This window comes from Heteronotia binoei, chromosome 8 (assembly GCF_032191835.1).
Source record: "Heteronotia binoei isolate CCM8104 ecotype False Entrance Well chromosome 8, APGP_CSIRO_Hbin_v1, whole genome shotgun sequence".
NCBI classification, from domain to species: domain Eukaryota; kingdom Metazoa; phylum Chordata; class Lepidosauria; order Squamata; family Gekkonidae; genus Heteronotia; species Heteronotia binoei.
In genome coordinates this window covers 132,424,038-132,446,115 of record NC_083230.1, presented here as the reverse complement: position 1 = coordinate 132,446,115, position 22,078 = coordinate 132,424,038, and the positions used below count along the sequence as shown (strand labels likewise).

The 22,078-nt window shown below is 54.7% G+C and overlaps 1 protein-coding gene across 3 annotated transcripts in view; it reads right to left on the bottom strand.

Moving 5' to 3' along the window:
• IMPDH1 (inosine monophosphate dehydrogenase 1) overlaps positions 1-22,078 on the bottom strand; it is a 69,934-nt gene that overhangs the window by 21,681 nt on the left and 26,175 nt on the right. For all 3 annotated transcript variants that reach the window (XM_060246062.1, XM_060246063.1, XM_060246061.1), the window contains exons 2-9: positions 21,864-21,962; positions 12,998-13,046; positions 11,804-11,905; positions 11,300-11,374; positions 9,213-9,419; positions 6,610-6,697; positions 6,218-6,417; positions 2,283-2,373 (exon numbers count right to left, since the gene is read on the bottom strand). In XM_060246062.1, coding sequence (XP_060102045.1) covers positions 2,283-2,373; positions 6,218-6,417; positions 6,610-6,697; positions 9,213-9,419; positions 11,300-11,374; positions 11,804-11,905; positions 12,998-13,046; positions 21,864-21,961 — 910 coding nt within the window. In that variant the 5' untranslated portion in view covers position 21,962. The remainder of the gene's footprint in view (positions 1-2,282; positions 2,374-6,217; positions 6,418-6,609; positions 6,698-9,212; positions 9,420-11,299; positions 11,375-11,803; positions 11,906-12,997; positions 13,047-21,863; positions 21,963-22,078) is intronic.

Here is a 22,078-nt window from a genome sequence, read left to right as displayed (position 1 = left end):
CTGAGAGAGTTCTGAGAGATCCCCAGCAGGCTTCATACAGAGGAGGAGTGCGGAAGAAGACGACTGCAGATTTATACCCCGCCCTTCTCTCTGAATCAGAGTCTCAGAGAGGCTCACAACCTCCTTTATCTTCCTCCCTTCACAACAGAAACCCTGTGAGGTGGGTGGGGCTGAGAGAGCTCTCCCAGAAGCTGCCCTTTCCAGGATAACCTCTGTCAGAGCTACAGCTGACCCAAGGCCATTCCAGCAGCTACAAGTAGAGGAGTGGAGAATCAAACCCAGTTCTCCCAGAGAAGAGAGCTCTGGCTGACCCAAGGCCATTCCAGCAGCTGCAAGTGGAGGAGTGGGGAATCAAACCCGGTTCTCCCAGATAAGAGAGCTCTGGCTGACCCAAGGCCATTCCAGCAGCTGCGAGTGGAGGAGTGGGGAATCAATCCCGGTTCTCCCAGATAAACGAGCTCTGGCTGACCCAAGGCCATTCCAGCAGCTGCGAGTGGAGGAGTGGGGAATCAAACCCAGTTCTCCCAGAAAAGAGAGCTCCGGCTGACCCAAGGCCATTCCAGCAGCTGCAAGTGGAGGAGGGGGGAATCAAACCCAGTCCTCCCAGATAAGAGAGCTATGGCTGACCCAAGGCCATTCCAGCAGCTGCGAGTGGAGGAGTGGGGAATCAAACCCAGTTCTCCCAGATAAGAGAGCTCTGGCTGACCCAAGGCCATTCCAGCAGCTGCAAGTGGAGGAGGGGGGAATCAAACCCAGTCCTCCCAGATAAGAGAGCTATGGCTGACCCAAGGCCATTCCAGCAGCTGCGAGTGGAGGAGGGGGGAATCAAACCCAGTCCTCCCAGATAAGAGAGCTCTGGCTGACCCAAGGCCATTCCAGCAGCTGCAGGTGGAGGAGTGGGGAATCAAACCCAGTTCTCCCAGATAAGAGAGCTCTGGCTGACCCAAGGCCATTCCAGCAGCTGCAGGTGGAGGAGTGGGGAATCAAACCCAGTTCTCCCAGATAAGAGAGCTCTGGCTGACCCAAGGCCATTCCAGCAGCTGCAGGTGAGGAGTGGGGAATCAAACCCGGTTCTCCCAGATAAGAGAGCTCTGGCTGACTCAAGGCCATTCCAGCAGGTGCAAGTGGAGGAGGGGGGAATCAAACCCGGTTCTCCCAGATAAGAGAGCTCTGGCTGACCCAAGGCCATTCCAGCAGCTGCAGGTGGAGGAGTGGGGAATCAAACCCAGTTCTCCCAGATAAGAGAGCTCTGGCTGACTCAAGGCCATTCCAGCAGGTGCAAGTGGAGGAGTGGGGAATCAAACCCGGTTCTCCCAGAGAAGAGAGCTCTGGCTGACCCAAGGCCATTCTAGCAGCTGCAGGTGGAGGAGTGGGGAATCAAACCCGGTTCTCCCAGATAAGAGAGCTCTGGCTGACCCAAGGCCATTCCAGCAGCTGCAGGTGGAGGAGTGGGGAATCAAACCCGGTTCTCCCAGATAAGAGAGCTCTGGCTGACTCAAGGCCATTCCAGCAGGTGCAAGTGGAGGAGGGGGGAATCAGGCCATTCCAGCAGGTGCAAGTGGAGGAGGGGGGAATCAAACCCGGTTCTCCCAGATAAGAGAGCTCTGGCTGACCCAAGGCCATTCCAGCAGCTGCAGGTGGAGGAGTGGGGAATCAAACCCAGTTCTCCCAGATAAGAGAGCTCTGGCTGACTCAAGGCCATTCCAGCAGGTGCAAGTGGAGGAGTGGGGAATCAAACCCGGTTCTCCCAGAGAAGAGAGCTCTGGCTGACCCAAGGCCATTCTAGCAGCTGCAGGTGGAGGAGTGGGGAATCAAACCCGGTTCTCCCAGATAAGAGAGCCATGGCTGACCCAAGGCCATTCCAGCAAGTAGGAGTCCACGCACTTCGCCACGACACAAGACTGGCTCTCCACATTAGAGTCCCTTGTGCTGAAGCCCGACACCCTGGTGACTTGTCTCCAGGACATTCCTGGACTCCCTATGGCATCAACCCAGCAGGTGCAGAAGTGCCACCTGGACGACCTTCTGCAATGGGCATGGCTGTTTGCATCGAACTCCCCACCAGCCTGGCAGAATGGCCCAGACAGATCTGGCTGCTGTCCTCAAGCGCTGACTCCAGAGCCGAGCGAGACCCCCCTGGAGGGGGGCGGGGGGAGCACAGTTGCCAACAGGCCCCCAGCAAAGCGCCCTGCCTCCCAGCTCCCCCTGGCAGAAGGCCCCTTGGCGGAGGGACTGGGCTGCCACGGACCCCGCCCCACCCCCCACGACCCCCCAATGCTCACCATTGCCACCAATGACCTGCAGCTCCGGGTACTTGTGCTTGATGTAGTGGATCATGTTGATCTGGTAGACCGAGTTTCCCTGAGAGGAGTCCTGGGGCGGGGGAAGGAGGAGGAGGAAGCAGAAGAGACCGACCCATGAGAGCAGAAGAGGAGGGGGGGAGCAGGCCTTTCAAGGCTCTCAGAGAAGACAGGGCTCAGGAGGGTGAGCCTGGCCACCCGCTCAGCTTTGCGGGGATTCTTGGAGCAAGACAAAAGCAGCCCCAAATCAGCACTCTCTCTCTGGCTCTTTCCAGGGCAGTTCTGGGTTCCTGCAGCCAAACCAGCACAGGCCCTGGGCCACACGGAAGAGCCAATTTGGTGTCGTGGTTAAGTGTGCGGACTCTTATCTGGGAGAACCGGGTTTGATTCCCCACTCCTCCACTTGCAGCTGCTGGGATGGCCTTGGGTCAGCCAGAGCTCTCTTATCTCGGAGAACCAGGTTTGATTCCCCACTCCTCCACTTGCACCTGCTGGAATGGCCTTGGGTCAGCCAGAGCTCTCTTATCTCGGAGAACCAGGTTTGATTCCCCACTCCTCCACTTGCAGCTGCTGGAATGGCCTTGGGTCAGCCATGGCTCTCTTATCTGGGAGAACCGGGTTTGATTCCCCACTCCTCCACTTGCAGCTGCTGGAATGGCCTTGGGTCAGCCAGAGCTCTCTTATCTGGGAGAACTGGGTTTGATTCCCCACTCCTCCACTCACACCTGTTGGGATGGCCGTGGATCAGCCAGAGCTCTCTTATCTGGGAGAACCGGGTTTGATTCCCCACTCCTCCACTTGCACCTGCTGGAATGGCCTTGGGTCAGCCAGAGCTCTCTTAACTGGGAGAACTGGGTTTGATTCCCCACTCCTCCACTTGCACCTGCTGGAATGGCCTTGGGTCAGCCAGAGCTATCTTATATGGGAGAACCGGGTTGGATTCCCCACTCCTCCACTTGCAGCTGCTGGAATGGCCTTGGGTCAGCCATAGCTCTCTTATCTGGGAGAATCGGGTTTGATTCCCCGCTCCTCCCCTTGCAGCTGCTGGAATGGCCTTGGGTCAGCCATAGCTCTCTTATCTGGGAGAACCGGGTTTGATTCCCCACTCCTCCACCTGCACCTGCTGGAATGGCCTTGGGTCAGCCATAGCTCTCTTATATGAGAGAAACGGGATGGATTCCCCCCTCCTCCACTTGCAGCTGCTGGAATGGCCTTGGGTCAGCCAGAGCTCTCTTATCTGGGACAACCGGGTTTGATTCCCCACTCCTCCACTTGCAGCTGCTGGAATGGCCTTGGGTCAGCCAGAGCTCTCTTATCAGGAAGAACCAGGTTTGATTCCCCACTCCTCCACTTGCAGCTGCTGGAATGGCCTTAGGTCAGCCAGAGCTCTCTTATCTGGGAGAACTGGGTTTGATTCCCCCCTCCACTTGCAGCTGCTGGGATGGCCTTGGGTCAGCCAGAGCTCTCTTATCTGGGAGAACCGGGTTTGATTCCCCACTCCTCCACTTGCACCTGCTAGAATGGCCTTGGGTCAGCCAGAGCTCTTATCTGGGAGAACCGGGTTTGATTCCCCACTCCTCCACTTGCAGCTGCTGGAATGGCCTGGGGTCAGCCAGAGCTCTTGCAGGAGTTGTCTTTGAAAGGACATCTTCTATTAGAGCTTTCTCAGCCCCACCTACCTCGCAGGGTGTCTGTTGTGAGAGGAGAAGATATAGGAGATTGTAAGCCGCTTTGAGTGGATGGTGGGATATAAATTCAATATCATCTTGTAAAGGAGGGAAACCCCCCCCACCTCTGGGCACATTTGGAACTTTCACATGGCATGCATGTGGGGAGGAGGGGGGGTGAAGCAGCAAAATGGCCAGTACCATCAAACGATGGCCGCAGATTAACTTTAGTAACTCAGTGAAAATACTCGTGCTCGGGTAGTGGCTGCCGACAAAGCAACGTTTTGAAAAATCTGCACAGCCCATCAAATCTCCAATACCAATTAGAAGCCGTGCTGAGCAAAAGACTCCCCCCCAGCCCCACTCACTTCCAGAAAAGACATGAGGTGGGAGCCAGAAAAGGGGCCAGCGGGGGCCAGGGGGTCTACATGCAGCGGGTGGGGCATCCTAGATGAAACCATTTCCTTCCCCACCATGTGCAATTTTCAAGAAATGCCTGAAACAGGCAAAGAAACACTTGGAGACAGGAAGGCGGGGGAGGCGGGATTTCCAATCTTGGGAGCTTCTGTGCTCTTTACCCCCCCCCCCCCCTCACCCTCCTCCAGTGGTTTTGCTCTTCTATGCAAGTCAAACGGACATTAGTCAGAGATGCTCCAGGCTGATCCTGCATTGAGCAGGGAGTTAACATAAGAACAGAAGAGAAGCCATGTTGGATCAGGCCAATGGCCCCTCCAGCCCAACACTCTGTGTCACAGAAGAACTTAAGAGAAGAAGAAGACACTGGATTTATATTTCGCCCTCCACTCAAGAGTCTTAGAGCGGCTCACAATCTCATTTATCTCCCTCCCCCACAACAGACACCCTGTGAGGTGGATGGGGCTGAGAGGACTCTCACAGCAGCTGCCCTTTTAAGGACAACCTCTGCCAGAGTTATGGCTGACCCAAGGCCATTCCAGCAGGTGCAAGTGGAGGAGTGGGGAATCAAACCTGGTTCTCCCAGATAAGAGTCCGCACACTTAACCACTACACCAAGCCATGTTGGGTCAGGCCAATGGCCCATCGAGTCCAACACTCTGTGTCACATAAGAACCTAAGAGAAGCCATGTTAGATCAGGCCAATGGCCCATCCAGTCCATCACTCTGTGGCACAGAAGAACATAAGAGAAGCCATGTTAGATCAGGCCAATGGCCCATCCAGTCCAACACTGGGTCACAGAAGAACATAAGAGAAGCCATGTTGGATCAGGCCAGTGGTCCATCCAGTTCAACACTCTGTGTCACATAAGAACCTAAGAGAAGCCATGTTGGATCAGGCCAGTGGCCCATCCAGTTCAACACTGTGTCACATAAGAACATAAGAGAAGCCATGTTGGATCAGGCCAATGGCCCATCCAGTCCAGCACTCTGTGTCACAGAAGAACATAAGAGAAGCCCTGTTGGATCAGGCCAGTGGCCCCTCCAGTCCAACACTCTGTGTCACATAAGAACATAAGAGAAGTCATGTTGGATCAGGCCAATGGCCCATCCAGTCCAACACTCTGTGTCACATAAGAACATAAGAGAAGCCATGCTGGATCAGGCCAATGGCCCCTCCAGTCCAACACTCTGTGTCACATAAGAACATAAGAGAAGTCATGTTGAATCAGGCCAATGGCCCCTCCAGTCCAACACTCTGTGTCACATAAGAACATAAGAGAAGTCATGTTGGATCAGGCCAATGGCCCCTCCAGTCCAACACTCTGCACCACACAGTGGCCAAAAAACCCAGGTGCCATCAGGAGGACCATCAACAGAGGCAGGACACTAGAAGCCCTCCCACTGTGCCCCCCCAAGCACCAAGAGTACAGAGCATCACTGCCCCAGACAGAGAGTTCCAACAACACGCTGTGGCTAATAGCTCTGCTTCAGATGTTGATCCAATCCCCTCTTGAAGCTGGACTAGATGGCCTCTAGGGCCCCTCCAACCCTATTCATTCTATGAAATGATATTTTGGGAAGTGGGACAAATATATTTAAAATATATGCGTACGAAGCAAGTTGCACAAAGATGCAGACCCTGGAGAATGAGAAGCTGACTAAGATGGCTTTATGTCGATGACCCCTGCAGGTCTTCAGCTGCCTGCAAGCGTCACAGCCTCTGCCCCCAGTTGCTCCCGCCTCGCCCCCCAGTGCCTCAGGAAGCCCCCAGCCCCACGCAGGGCCCCCCGAGAAAGGCCAGCCCAGCCTCCCCCAGGCCCTCTGGGGACCCACCAGCACGACCACGTCCACACCCGCCTGCATGAGGAGGTCGAGGCGATACTTGTCGTCCTCGCGAGTGCCGATGGCCGCCCCGCAGAGCAGCTGCTTGCGCGAGTCCTTGGAGGCCAGCGGGTAGTCCCGGTTCTTCTTCAGGTCCGTGCGGGCGATGATGGCCACCAACTCATCCACGTCATTCACGATGGGGAGCTTCCCTGAGGAGGGAGAGAAGGGAGGGGCCAGTGGGGGGCAGAACGTGTGGGCAAGAGAGTGACCCTCCCTGCCACAGAACCAGGGCGATGTCCCCCTCCCCAGGGCCCTGGCGCTTGGGGGTCGACCACACACCTCCCCAGCCAAGCCCTGGAACCGACTCGGAGCCCCTTCTGACCTCCCCACCCCAACGGTACCTTTCTTGCTCCGCTGCAGAATCTCATTGGCCTCCTTTAAGGTGACGCCCGCTGGAGCCACCACAAGGTCGTTGCGCCTGGTCATGACCTGCACGGGAAGCCAGGAAGGGGGGGCGGGAGGACACCAGTAGCAACTTAATTAGCTTGATTTTTAGATTTATATTCCACCCTTTCCCGCAAGCAGCCTCAGGGCGGCTTACAACAGAAATTTAATACAATTAAAAATACATATTTAGAAGATTGGATTTATACCCCGCCCTGCACTCCAAAGAGTCTCAGAGCGGCTCACAATCTCCTTTACCTTCCTCCCCCACAACAGACACCCTGTGAGGTAGATGAAGATATTGGATTTATATCCTGCCCTCTACTCCGAAGAGTCTCAGAGCGGCTCACAATCTCCTTTCCCTTCCTCCCCCACAACAGACACCCTGTGAGGCAGAAGAAGATATTGGATTTATATCCCACCCTCCACTCCAAAGAGTCTCAGAGCGGCTCACAATCTCCTTTACCTTCCTGCCCCACAACAGACACCCTGTGAGGTAGATGAAGATACTGGATTTATATCCCGCCCTCCACTCCAAAGAGTCTCAGAGCGGCTCACAATCTCCTTTCCCTTCCTCCCCTACAACAGACACCCTGTGAGGTAGATGAAGATACTGGATTTATATCCCGCCCTCCACTCCGAAGAGTCTCAGAGCGGCTCCCAATCTCCTTTCCCTTCCTCCCCTACAACAGACACCCTGTGAGGTAGATGAAGATACTGGATTTATATCCCGCCCTCCACTCCGAAGAGTCTCAGAGCGGCTCACAATCTCCTTTACCTTCCTCCCCCACAACAGACACCCTGTGAGGTGGGTGGGGCTGAGAGGGCTCTCACAGCAGCTGCCCTTTCAAGGACAGACTCTCAGAGCAGCCTACAATCTCCTTTCCCTTCCTCCCCCACAACAGACACCCTGTAAGGTGGGTGGGGCTAAGAGGGCTCTCACAGCAGCTGCCCTTTCAAGGACAACCTCTGCCAGAGCTATGGGTGACCCAAGGCCATTCCAGCAGGTGTAAGTGGAGGTGTGGTGAATCAAACCCGATTCTCCCAGATAAGAGAGCCATGGCTGACCCAAGGCCATTCCAGCAGGTGCAAGTGGAGGAGGGGGGAATCAAACCCGGTTCTCACAGATAAGAGAGCTATGGCTGACCCAAGGCCATGCCAGCAAGTGCAAGTGGAGGAGGGGGGAATCAAACCCGGTTCTCCCAGATAAGAGAGCCATGGCTGACCCAAGGACATGCTAGCAGGTGCAAGTGGAGGAGTGGGGAATCAAACCCGGTTCTCCCAGATAAGCGTCCGCACACTTAACCACTACACCAAACTGCCTCTCCAGACCACCTCCCCCCACAGACCATTTACCAGACCACCTGCCTCCACATTTGCCCCAAAGATCACTAAGATCTAGCTCACAACACCCACTGACTGTATCTGGTCCGAAGACATCCGACTTTCCTCGACCGGGGCCAGGGCCTTTTCGGCCTTGGCCCCAGCCTGGTGGAATCAGCTCCCTGTAGAAATCCAGGCCCTCACTGCATGACTATTTTTTCGCAGGGCCTGCAAAACGGAGCTGTTCCACCAGGCCTTTGCTTGAGGCAGTGAGTGTCCGGCCCCATCACCCGGCCTCTGTGCTAAGACACTATCTCTGCTGCATTACAGCTGTTTATTAAGCACAAACGTTAGCATGTGCAAATGTACTAACTATGCCACCATCTACAATTTGGTTTATAACTTGTGCGTTGCTTGATCTACTGCTACTTTTATTTGTTTTAACTGTATAATTTAAATTGTTAATTTAAAATGACGTTATCCACCCTGAGTCCACTCTTGGGAAAGGGTGGAATACAAATTGACTAAATAAAAAAAATATAAATCATCATAAGAACATACAACATAAAAGTCTGAGGGCAGTGCAACATAACAACTGGCTTAAGAAGGCAGGGCCACGCAGCAGTGTACAGGCAAACATCTGGAAGCATAACATAGTCACAGTGATGGTAAAAAGATTGGGGAGGTTAGCTGGTAACAAGAGGATCAATTAAAAGCTTGGGGGAAAACTCTGATAAGTCCCGCAGGGCCCGGATAAGTCCCGCAGGAAAACTTTGATAAGTCCCGCAGGGCCCGGATCTCTAGCGGAGCTCATTCCACCAGGAAGGGGCCCACACCGAGAAGGCCTTGGCGCTCATTGAAGCCAACTGGAAAGCCTCAGGACCAATGACCAGAAGAAGATGTTGCACAGATGTTGATCAGAATCCAGGGGGGCTCAGATGGGGAGAGGCGGCCCCGGCTGTATAGGCTCTCTATAGGATGCTGCCTGCACTTGGAGTTTATTTATTTATTTGATTTTTAGCCCACCCTTCCCGTAGAACAGGTTACACCACACACAGCCCCCTCCCACCGCCTGCCCCGCCCCCCCCCCCTGGTGCACAGCCCCACTAGCCCCCCCTCCCCAGTTGCTCTTCCAGGGAAGGAGGGCTTGTCTAGGAGATGCTGCAGGGCTGAGAAGGGGAATTTTTGCCCTGGGGAAAGGCGTTTCCTCCCTCCCCCGGAGGCTCCCATCGCCTACCTCGCTGAGGGGGGTGCCGTAGTCCTTCTCAGAAAGGAAATCAATGTCTCGCGAGGTGACGATGCCCACCAGCTTGCTGCCCATCTTGCCCGTCTCTGTGACCGGGATGCCCGAGAAGCCGTGCCGGATCTTGGCCTCGAAGACGTCGCCCACTGTGTGGGTGGGGCTGAGCACCACCGGGTCCGTGATGAAGCCCTGCTCAAATTTCTGCAGGGAGGGGGGAGAGGCCAGGAATTGCTCAAGCTCTCCTCTGCCTTCTCCACAGGGCACAATCCTGTCCCACGCACAGACCCCACCCCCCCACCGCAGCACCAGGAACACAGAGCATCACTGCGCCAGACAGAATGTTCCATCTAGACCAGGAGTGTCAAACTCAGGTACTATGAGGGCCAGACCTGACATAAATGAGACCATGTCGGGCCGGGCCATGTGGGTACCTCTTTAAGATTAGGTAGTAGAGATATAAACTTTAGAAGGGACGCAGACAAACACAATGAAAAGATTTTTTGCAAAAAACTTAAAACATTAGCATTCATTGGTCTTAAAGGTGCTTTCTTTGTATTTCTCCCATGGGATCCAGGGAACTGGGCAAAGGAAGCTCTGGCTCTTTCCTTCCTTCCCCAAGGGACCAGGGGGGGAGCCTCAGCCAATAGAAGGCTTGGCTCATTAGCTGTGCTATGCAATTGTGATAGCCTGACAAAGCAAGCTCTTCCTTCCCCTCTTTCCTCCCAAAGGGAGGAGCCTCAGCCAGTGAAGAAAACAGAGGTTTTGCCCTGTAGCTCCTGTGCAATTGAGCAAGCTTTGCAAAACAAGCTGTTACAAAGAAGGAAGCAAGAGAGAGGGAGAAGGACACAGATGAGTCACTTGCTTGGGGGCCTGATAGGAGCCCTCTGAGGGTCTGATTCAGCCCCTGGGCCAGATATTTGACACCCCTGATCTAGACCTTGCAGCTAATAGCCACTGAGGGACCCCTGCTCTAGATGTTTATCCAGTCTCCTGTTGGAGCTGTCTATGCTTCTTGTAGCTGCCACCACCTCCTGTGGTACTGATTTCCATGGATTAATGATGCTTTGGGTGAAGAACTACTTCCTTTTTTCCTGTTCTAACCTGGCTGCTCAGCAATTTCACTGAATGCCCACAAGTTCTCATATTGTGAGAAAGGGAGAAAAGGACTTCTCTCTCACCTTCTCCCTCTCATGCATAATTTGTAAATCTCTATCATGTCACCCCCTCAGTTGTCTTTCTCCACAGTAAAAAGCCGTAACCTCTTCATAGGGAAAGTGTTCCATCCCCTTAATCATTTTAGTCTCCCTTTTATTCTCTTTTCTTCTATAATATCTTTTTTAAGGTGCAGTGACCAGAATTGCGCACAGTACTCCAAATAAGGCCACACCATCAATTTATACAGGGGCATTATGATACTGGCTGATTTGTTTCCAGTTCCCTTCCTAATAATTCCCAGCATGGCACTGGCCTTTTTAAATTGCAGTCGTACACTGGGTTGATTTTTTTTTGTTTGCATTTTTATGACCGACCCCTTCTGAGAGCATGGGCGATATTCAGTGAGGTGGCTAAATCAAGCCTAACCCTGCCTCCCAACTGCTAGTATTCCTTGGAGGTCTCCCATCCCAGCACAAGCCAGGGTTGATCCTGCTTTGCGTTCAAGATCTGATGAGATCGGGCTTGCCTGGCTATAATCCAGGTCGGCACGGGGTCAGCATTTTCAGTGAGTTACCCACCTCAACTCCAAGATCTCTCTCCTAGTTGGGTACCGCCAGTTCTGACCCCACTAACATGGATTTATTGTTAGGATTTTTGGCTCCAGCGTGCATGGCTTTGCACTTGCCCATGTTGAACCTCATTTGCCCTGTCGACGCCCACTCACCCAGCCATGTGCGAGGCCAGGGAGAGAGGACGGCCAGTCCCCACCCCCATCCCCACACAGACCTCTCCACAGTCCCGCAGCCCATGACGCCTGTAGGGACACAGCACTTCTCTTCCAGCTCAAGGGAAATGACCCTCCACGGCAAGAGGGCCCCACATCCCACGACTCCAGCCAGCCGTGGACGTACACAAAAGGCACCCACCTTGACCTTGCGCACCTCGTTGGCCTGGAATTCCGGGGTGCAGTTGTGATGGACGATCCCAATCCCGCCCATCAGCTGCAGGAGAAAAGCACAGAGGAAACCTTGAAGCTGCAGGGACCAGGAGAGAGCCCCACCCAGGCCCAGACTGTGACACGGGGCGGGGCGGGGCATCACTTCCCGCCCCCCAGAGCTTAGAGGACCACAGGCAGACAGCAACCAAGTACCAAGGGAAACACCTCCAGGGGGTCAGCGGCCCCTCAGACCTGGGGAAAGGCCAGAGAAACCCTTCTGCTTTCAGGCCAGGAGAACAAGCTTCAGCCACCCACCCTCTGGGATCTATGCTGTCAGTCCAGTCCTTTTTTGGGGGGAGAAGGGGACACTTCCTGCCCCCATGGGCCCGAAAGTCACCTCTGACTCCTCCTCCCAAGGGAGGAGCAGGAGAGCAGCAGGAGACCAGGCAGATTTCATGCACGCCCCCCTCCCCCCAACCCTAAAGCCACTCACCGCCATGGCGATGGCCATGTCGGATTCGGTGACGGTGTCCATAGGGGAGGAAATGAGTGGGGTCTTCAGGGTGATTTTGCGGGTCAGCGCTGAGGTCAAGTCCTGCAAAGAAGAGAGGGGGTGTTGGGGGAGGAGGTACTTGCAAATTTCCTGCATTGTGCAGAGGGTTGGACTAGAACACAGGAGAACACGTATGAACATATGAAGCTGCCTTCTACTGAATCAGACCCTCGGTCCATCAAAGTCAGTATTGTCTTCTCAGACTGGCAGCGGCTCTCCAGGGTCTCAAGCTGAGGTTTTTCACACCTATTTGCCTGGACCCTTTTCTGGAGATGCCAGGGATTGAACCTGGGACCTTCTGCTTCCCGAGCAGATGCTCTACCACTGAGCCACTGTCCCTCCCCTAATAACAGAACATATGAAGCTGCCTTATACTGAATCAGACCGTCGGTCCATCAAAGTCAGTATTGTATTCTCAGACCGGCAGCGGCTCTCCAGGGTCTCAAGCTGAGGTTTTTCACACCTATTTGCCTGGACCCATTTTAGTTGGAGATGCCGGGGATTGAACCTGGGACCTTCTGCTTCCCAAGCAGATGCTCTACCACTGAGCCACCGTCCCTTCTCTGCTCTCCAGGGTCTCAAGCTGAGGTTTTTCACACCTATTTGCCTGGACCCTTTTTAGTTGGAGATGCCGGGGATTGAACCTGGGACTTTCTGCTTGCCAAGCAGATGCTCTACCACTGAGTCACTGTCCCTCCCAAAGTTTGGGTGGCCAAACTTGCTTAATGTAAGAGCCACGTAGAATAAATGTCAGATGTTTGAGAGCCTCAAGACATGAGGGAGGGAGGAAAATTGATGCGAGGAGGGAGGACGAGTTGGAAAGAAAGCAACTTTAACTCTAAACGCCTTCTCCAAGCCAGCCAATGGTGTGGTGGAGGCTTTGATGTTTGTTGTAGGGGAGGAAGGGAAAGGAGATTGTGAGCCGCTCTGAGACTCTTGAGTGGAGGGCGGGATATAAATCTAATGTCGTCATCGTCTTCTTCTTCGAGAGCCACACAATATGTGTGAAAGAGCCACACTTTGGCCATTCCTGGACTAGAAGATGCCGGAGATCTCTTATAACTCTACGATTCAAATGACGTACAGATAAGATGCCACAGTTCAGCACAGGCAGCTGAGCACATTCGAACTCACCACCTCATCTGCTGTGAAGTCGATGAAGCCTGGGAGAATCAAGAAGTCACTGTGGAAAGAGAAAAGAGCAGCCGTCAGCCCCACTTTCCAGCCATAGGGGCAGGAGGGCTTGCAGGGGGAGCCAGGGATAGGCCCACTAAGAGCTCTGCAGAGGGAAGCTCTGCTTCTAAGTCTTCCTCTGCTGGAGGGGAAAAAAGAATGCTGAAGCCTCAAGCACAAGGCCTGTGCAGGGAAGGTGGGCAGTGGGCAGCAGATTCAAGGCCAGGAGACCCTTGGAGACCAAGAAGACTCTCGCGGAACGTCATCTCCACAGTCAAAGCTCCCCTGACTTTCAAGAGAGCCAGACTCTTATCTGGGAGAACCGGGTTTGATTCCCCCTCCTCCACCTGCAGCTGCTGGAATGGCCTTGGGTCAGCCAGAGCTCTCTTATCTGGGAGAACCGGGTTTGATTCCCCCCTCCTCCACCTGCAGCTGCTGGAATGGCCTTGGGTGAGCCAGAGCTCTCTTATCTGGGAGAACCGGGTTTGATTCCCCCCTCCGCCACCTGCAGCTGCTGGAATGGCCTTGGGTGAGCCAGAGCTCTGTTATCTGGGAGAACCGGGTTTGATTCCGCCCTCCTCCACCTGCAGCTGCTGGAATGGCCTTGGGTGAGCCAGAGCTCTCTTATCTGGGAGAGCCGGGTTTGATTCCGCCCTCCTCCACCTGCAGCTGCTGGAATGGCCTTGGGTCAGCCAGAGCTCTCTTATCTGGGAGAACCGGGTTTGATTCCCCCCTCCTCCACTTGCACCTGCTGGAATGGCCTTGGGTCAGCCAGAGCTCTCTTATCTGGGAGAACCAGGTTTGATTCCCCACTCCTCCACTTGCAGCTGCTGGAATGGCCTTGGGTCAGCCAGAGCTCTCTTATCTGGGAGAACCGGGTTTGATTCCCCCCTCCTCCACTTGCAGCTGCTGGAATGGCCTTGGGTGAGCCAGAGCTCTGTTATCTGGGAGAACCGGGTTTGATTCCCCCCTCCTCCACCTGCAGCTGCTGGAATGGCCTTGGGTCAGCCAGAGCTCTCTTATCTGGGAGAACCGGGTTTGATTCCCCCCTCCTCCACCTGCAGCTGCTGGAATGGCCTTGGGTGAGCCAGAGCTCTCTTATCTGGGAGAACCGGGTTTGATTCCCCCCTCCGCCACCTGCAGCTGCTGGAATGGCCTTGGGTGAGCCAGAGCTCTGTTATCTGGGAGAACCGGGTTTGATTCCGCCCTCCTCCACCTGCAGCTGCTGGAATGGCCTTGGGTGAGCCAGAGCTCTGTTATCTGGGAGAACCGGGTTTGATTCCGCCCTCCTCCACCTGCAGCTGCTGGAATGGCCTTGGGTCAGCCAGAGCTCTCTTATCTGGGAGAACCGGGTTTGATTCCCCCCTCCTCCACTTGCACCTGCTGGAATGGCCTTGGGTCAGCCAGAGCTCTCTTATCTGGGAGAACCGGGTTTGATTCCCCACTCCTCCACTTGCAGCTGCTGGAATGGCCTTGGGTCAGCCATAGCACTCTTATCTGGGAGAACCGGGTTGGATTCCCCACTCCATAAGTAGACAATAGAAATATCCATAAGTAGACAATAGAAAAATCTATTGTCCATCCCTGGACCAAAAGTAGCCAGGTTGCGTACGACACGAGCCAGGGCCTTCTCGGTGGCAGCACCAGAACTCTGGAACGCTCTCCGGGAGGCCATAAGGGCCCTGCGGGATTTGTCTACATTCCGCAGGGCCTGTAAGACCGAAATGTTCCAACAGGCCTTCGACATTTAACTGAGAGGGAGCTGCCACTGGACATCATATAGAGCACCATGCAGAGCACCGATGGTCACCATCAAACTTTCAGAACCGCTATACTGTACTGTATTAATGCAGCACCATGAAATGTTTTAAATAATTTAAATATGTAATTATGTTTTATATGTTTTATTGGTTTTTAATGGAAGTAATGTGATGTTGTGAGCTGCCCTGAGACCGCTTGCGGAGAGGGCGGAATAGAAGCTTAACGTAATAAATAAACAATAATAAACCCGGTTCTTCCAGATAAGAGTCCGCGCACTGAACCAGTACACCAAACTGGCTCTCAGAGAACACTGACTCAAAAGTTTACACCCCAAGAATGTTGCTGGCCTCACAGATGCAGGTGGACTCTTCTAATACAAATCAACGTAAAGTCCCTGGCCTCAGCCTGTCCCCAGTACTAATCCTTTACTTTCCTCCACTGCAACGGTTCATTTCCCCACTCCCTGATTTCTGCCAACTTCTAATCCATAAACAGACCTGTTCTTTTATCCTCAGCTGCTCAAGAGCTTTTGGAGAGGGACCCAGTCAAAAGCCTTTGGGAAATCCAAGCACGAAACGTCCCTCTGCCAGATCTCCCTTGCCCACATGCCCGTTGTTTCCCTGGGCATGGAAACCCCGCTGATTCCTCCGGGACAGGGGGGGGGCTGCACCCCTAGATGCTTATTCGTTCGCTCATCAAGGAGAGTCCCCCCCCCCCCCCCGCATTTACAAGGAGCAGACTTTGGGCCAGCTAATCTACACATTCCTCTTAGCCGCCCTGAGTCCGTTTTGGAATGGGTGGGATAGAGATCCAGGCAGCCCAAGCAGGCCTCGCTCACCTGGGGCTCTCTTGAGCTGCCCCCTTCCTAGTCAAAAGGCCAGCCAGCCACCCGCCACTCAAAATCACATAAGAACTGGAGAAAGGGTGGGGTGGGCTTCTCCAGGGGTTAATGAGGGCTGCTCGGGGCATGGCAAAGCCCCTGGGGGCTGGCTGGCTGCCCGCTGTCCTCATCCAGGGATTGTTATGCAGCTGCACCTCCTATTCAATGGACAAGGTAGGTGGGGAGGAGGGGGAACCCTCAGAGAGGTTCAGGAGCTGTGCTCCTGTGAGCTCCTGCTGAATCTGAGGCCTGGGTGTTACACTTGCTGTTACACAGGAGTAGCAGTGAGAAATCAGCAGGTGCCTGAGCTGCAGGGCCTGGAGAGGGGCAGAAGAGCACTCCGGCACCCAGTCTGGCCTCCAGGCCCTCCCCATCGAACGTCGGTGGCCTCCATAAAATAAAACGGACTGCCACAGAAACAGCATAAGCAGCTTATTTCAAAAGGCGATGCACGCGGCAGACGGGCCTTTTCTGCGGAGCCAGGCTGTTCCCATCAGAGCTGCCTAGTGGTCCCCTGGAGGGCCAATCTTGCCCAAAGGCATTTCTGGTGGTTGGTAAGGTTGCCAAACTCCAGGTAGGGGCTGGAGACTCCCAGACTACATGTCACTTATTTATTCATTCCATCTCCTGGAGGGAGGGGCAGAAGGGCCTTATACCCTGCCGGTCTCTCCCCTCCCTCAACCTTGCCCTCCCCGATGTCACTCTCAAATCTCCAGGGGTTTCCCAAACCAGAACTGGCAACCCAGGGCCAGTCAAGGCAGGCTGTTAATGGGATCCACACACCCTTGCCCGCCCTTGATAGTCTGCTAAAGCATGTGCAGAAAACTCAGGGCAGCAACTGCATTAGGCCTCACATAGGGGCCAACCAGTTCCTCTGGAGGGCCAACAAGAGGGCAGAGAGGCCGAGGCCTTCCCCTGAAAAGAACCTCAGAAGAGCCCCGCTGGGTCCATCCAGTCCAGTCTCCTGTCTCACACAGTGGCCAGCCAGTTCCTCTGGAGAGCCAACAAAACGGCAGAGAGGCCGAGGCCTTCCCCTGAGAAGAACATCAGAAGAGCCCTGCTGGGTCAGACCAGGGAGGGTCCATCTAGTCCAGCCTCCTGCCTCACACAGGGGCCAGCCAGTTCCTCTGGAGGGCCAAGAACAGGGCAGAGAGGCCAAGGCCTTCGTAAGAACCTCAGAAGAGCCCTGCTGGGTCAGACCAGGGAGGGTCCCTCTAGTCCAGCCTCCTGCCTCACACAGGGGCCAGTCAGGTCCTCTGGAGGGCCAAAAACAGGGCAGAGAGGTCAAGGCCTTCATAAGAACCTCAGAAGAGCCCTGCTGGGTCAGACCAGGGAGGGTCCCTCTAGTCCAGCCTCCTTCCTCACACAGGGGCCAGCCAGTTCCTCTGGAGGGCCAACAAAACCGCAGAGAGGCCGAGGCTTTCCCCTGAGAAGAACATCAGAAGAGCCCAGCTGGGTCAGACCAGGGAGGGTCCATCTAGTCCAGCATCCTGTCTCACACAGGGGCCAACCAGTTCCTCTGGAAGGCCAACAACAGAGCAGAGAGGCTGAGGCCTTCATAAGAACCTCAGAAGAGCCCTACTAGGTCAGACCAGTGAGGGTCCACCTAGTTCAGCCTCCTGCCTCACACAGGGGTCAACCAGTTCCTCCAGAGGGCCAACAACAGGGCAGAGAGGCTGAGGCCTTCCCCTGAGAAGAACATCAGAAGAGCCCTGCTGGGTCAGACCAGTGAGGGTCCACCTAGTTCAGCCTCCTGCCTCACACAGGGGTCAACCAGTTCCTCCAGAGGGCCAACAACAGGGCAGAGAGGCTGAGGCCTTCCCCTGAGAAGAACATCAGAAGAGCCCTGCTGGGTCAGACCAGTGAGGGTCCACCTAGTTCAGCCTCCTGCCTCACACAGGGGTCAACCAGTTCCTCCAGAGGGCCAACAACAGGGCAGAGAGGCTGAGGCCTTCCCCTGAGAAGAACATCAGAAGAGCCCTGCTGGGTCAGACCAGGGAGGGTCCACCTAGTTCAGCCTCCTGACTCACACAGGGGTCAACCAGTTCCTCTGGAGGGCCAACAACAGGGCAGAGAGGCTGAGGCCTTCATAAGACCATCAGAAGAGCCCTGCTGGGTCAGACCAGGGAGTGTCCATCTAGGAAGTTCTGAGACATTTTCAGGTGAGAAAAATCTTGTCTTAGAAAGCATTTCTCTCATTCTAAAAAAGAATATATTTTCATAGGAGTTCCTCCCTTCCCCATTTACCTTTGGGGAAAAAAGTCCAGGGGGGGCGGAGCTTCACCTCTCTTAGGTGCCACACAGCCAGCTTTGATATGCACCTGGCTGTATTTTGGGGCTTGCAGCTGTCTGAATGCTGCCCCCCCCCCCAGGAGAGAGTGTGGCCCAGAAGCAGGCTCTGTGCTTGGGCTGCGAAGGTCTCAGGTTCAGTCCCCAGCAGCATCTCCAGTTTAAAGAATCAGGCAGCAGGTCATGTGACACTTACCACTGGCACCCATTTCAGAGCCCCCCCCCCTTCCCCTCCCATCTGCCACTAAACATACTAGTTTCTGAGCAGACCTCCCCCGCTTCTCTGCAGGGGTGCACATAAGGGGTGCGCAGCCCAGGCTACCCAAACCAAAAACATACCCCAAAACACCACATTGATATTTCTTAGGTATATTTGAGCATCCCAAATGTATCTGGATTTTTTGGGGAGAACCAGGAAAAACTCCTGGCTCTATTACAGAAGTCACAGCAAACTGCTCATCTGTTTCTGGACTTCCTTCTGCAGTCCCTTTAAACGGGCTGTTTAAAGAGACTATCGATAAAGGGCCCAAAAACAGCCAAGAGGGGGACTTTTCCTACCGGCTCAGCTGGGGCTCTTCTGGCCTGTTTGACTGGACTGCTGAAGAGAGGTCCAGTCGACACTAAAATCAGAGAATCAGAGAGACATAGGGTTGGATTCTCTGATTCTAGTGTAGAATGCCAGTTTGGAAACAGGGCTAAACCAGGATTAAAGGTCCAGTGCACAACTGGTCTAGAACTTGAGGGCAACCAATATGAAAATATGAACATATGAAGCTGCCTTATACTGAATCAGACCCCCCGGGGTCCATCAAAGCCAGTCTTGTCTACTCAGACTGGCAGCAGCTCTCCAAGGTCTCAAGCTGAGCTTTTTCACGATTATTTGCCTGGACCTTTTTTTAGTTGGAAATGCCAGGGATTGAACCTGGGACCTTCTGCTTACCAAGCAGATGCTCTACCACTGAGGCACTGTCCCTCCCCAAAGAGCTGTAAACATATGAACATATATGAAGCTGCCTTCTACTGAATCAGACCACCCTGGGTCCAACCAAGTCAGTCTTGTCTACTCCAGGGTCTCCAGCTGAGGTTTTTCACACCTCTTTGCCTGGACCCTTTTGAGTTGGAGATGCCGGGGATTGAACCTGGGACCTCCTGCTTACCAAGCAGATGCTCTACCACTGAGCCACAGCCCCATTCATGGCTCTCCAGCTGATTAGGGATTGCATCAAGCAGATGCTCTACCACTGAGCCACTGTCCCTCCCCTAATAAATCTGCCTTATACTGAATCAGACCCTCTTTGGTCCATCCAAGTCAGTCTTAGATGGACCAAAGAGGGTCTGAATCAGTATAAATCTTGTCTACTCAGACTGGCAGCAACTCTCCAGGGTCTCAGGCTGAGGTTTTTCACATCTACTTGCCTGGACCCTTTTTAGTTGGAGATGCCGGGGATTGAACCTGGGACCTCCTGCTTACCAAGCAGATGCTCTACCACTGAGCCATCCTCCCTCCCCTAATAATAGAACATATGAAGCTGCCTTCTACTGAATCAGACCCCCCTGGGTCCATCATGTCTCCTCAGCCTGGCAGCAGCTCTTCAGAGTCTCAAGCTGAGGTTTTTAATGCCTCTTTGCCCGGACCCTTTTGAGTTGGAGATGCCGGGGATTGAACCTGGGACCTCCTGCTTACCAAGCAGATGCTCCTCCACTGAGCCACCGTCCCAGCAGATTCAGAACAGACAAAAGGATTTTTTTTTTTACACAGCAAGAGATTAAAATGTGGAATTTGCTGCCAAATGTGCAGTGACAGCCACAAGCAGAGCTGGGTTTAAAGGGGGATTAGACAGATCCAGGGGGGAGAGGTCTCTCAGTGGCTCCGTGTCAGGGTGACTGAGGAGAACCTCCATGTTCAGAGGCAGGTAACCTTTAAATCCCAGTGCCAGGAAGCAACATGTGTTCGATTAGATGGACCACTGGTCCAATGCAGCAGAGCTCTTCCTATGTTCTTATGGTTTCAGTACTAGGCCCCAAATATTATCCTATAGGGAAAAGCTACTGTATAAATTGCTGGCAGTGAACGGAGAGAACACGTACAACCTAGAACACGCTTTGAAAGGATTTCCAAGAGCAGCCGCAAGAAGGCAGGGCCTCTGGACCTGGAATTCTCACTGGGTTTATTCTTACAACAGATGTCCTCTTAAAGGCCTGGCAAGCGCATAGCCCGCCTGTCTCCAAACACCCCAAACACATCGCTGAGTCAGAATGTCCGTGCAGGTTTGCCCAGACCCATCGCTGAAGGCAAAGCCCCCCACAAGAGCAATCAAGGTCATTTCAGAAAGCAGAGCTCAGCACCTCACTCAGCACTGGTGGAATTCACCGGAGACCACCCGGCACTGGTGCTCTTCACGCACTTGGACCCCATGTTTCCTTTAGTATTTGAAAAACATCTGAAACTCTAAGCTCCAAAAACAGGACACAAGGCAGTTCAACTGAATAAGACAAACTAACAACACCTTTCTAAAAAAAAATACGCACACTTGAACATACTGACATTATATACACTGAGAAGAACTTTGCATATACTCTGTTTGGCACCTGAAAGGGGCAGGATCCTTTTAGATGGAGATGCCGGGGACTGAACCTGAGACCCTTCTGCAGGCCAAGCGGATGCTCCACCGCTGAGCCACCGTCCCCCCCACCCAACACACCTGAAGCCGCCTTCTACTGAATCAGACCCTCAATGCATCAAAGTCAGAATTGCCTACTCAGCCGCTCTCCAGGGTCTCAGGCAGAGAGAGATCTTTCCTGTCGCATCCCATCCTACTCGATACCTTCAACTGGCGATGCTGGGGATTGAGCCTGGGACCTCCTGCGTGGCAGGCAGATGCTCTGCCACTGAGCCACAGCCCTTCCCCAACAGCACCCACATCCACAAAGCCGCCTTTTAGCAAGCCCAGACAGCTCAGCTCAGCACCACCGCTCTGCCTAGCAGCAATTCCTGAGGGCATCTGGGAGAGAAAGGCCTTCCAGAGAGGGGCTTCCAGCCAGAGATGCACCAAGGGGTGAGCCTGGGGCTCCCCCCCCCCCCAGCAGTGGCCCCTTCCCAGCATTTCAACAGCAGCTCCAGAGTCCGGCCCTTTCACCACCACACTGGCTATCAGACGCTCTGGGCTGCCACGCAAACAAGGGCCTGGGAGAGGCAGTGTGGGACCCCCCAAGCTCCCCCCGCCCCCAGTTGCTGCATCAGGAGCCTCTTGGGTCTGCCAGGCCTGCTAAGACTTGGGACGGGGCTGGGGCAGAAAACAGCTGCTGCAGCCGAGTCAGGCCTGGTGCATCCAGTTCCCCGGCTGCGGGGCTGTGCAGGGGCGCAGAAAGGCCACGTGGGCAGAACAAACAGTAGAAAAGAGCGCAAGAGGAAAGGCTCAGAGCCCAGGGAATTCCTTTGCCCATTAGGCCACACCCCCCCTGAGGTAGCCAATCCTCCTGGAGCTTACAGGACGCCCTGCATGAAGAACCCTGCAAGCTCCTGGGGGATTGGCGACATCAGGGGTGTGCGACCTAATGGGCAGAGGAGTCCCTGCGCCAGCACAGGAGCCTCACACCTTGCACCCCGGAGGGAGAGAGCCCTCTCTGTTTTCCTGCCTCCCTTCCCACGTGGAACCACCCGGGATGGCCCAGCAGGCGGCGGGAGGAGAAGCGCGCTCCTGGGAACTCCCTGCCACCGGATGGCGGGGCAGAAAGCGGCTAAGGAGGCAATCTCAGGGCAGGCCTGCGTTGGGGCGCACACACGGGGGGCGCCGCCTGCCCCTCCAACCCCGCTGCAGCCAGAGAGGAGAAGCCGCCGCCCCGCCGCGCCTCTCTGTCGCCCCCCTCCCCAACCCCCCCGGGGCCGGCGCGGCTTACTTGTAGGTGAGGCCGTCGGCGATGGCGAAGAGCTGCTGGGCCGTCAGGCCGTCCTCGGGCACGTAGCCGGTGCCGCCGCTGATCAGGTAGTCCGCCATGCTGCAAGCGGGGAAAGCAGAGGAGAGAGCCCCGCTCAGCACCCGCAGGCAGCCAGGCAGGCCCGCAGCCCGACCGACAGCCCACCCGGGCGCCCGCCCGCCCGCCCGCCTTGCAGC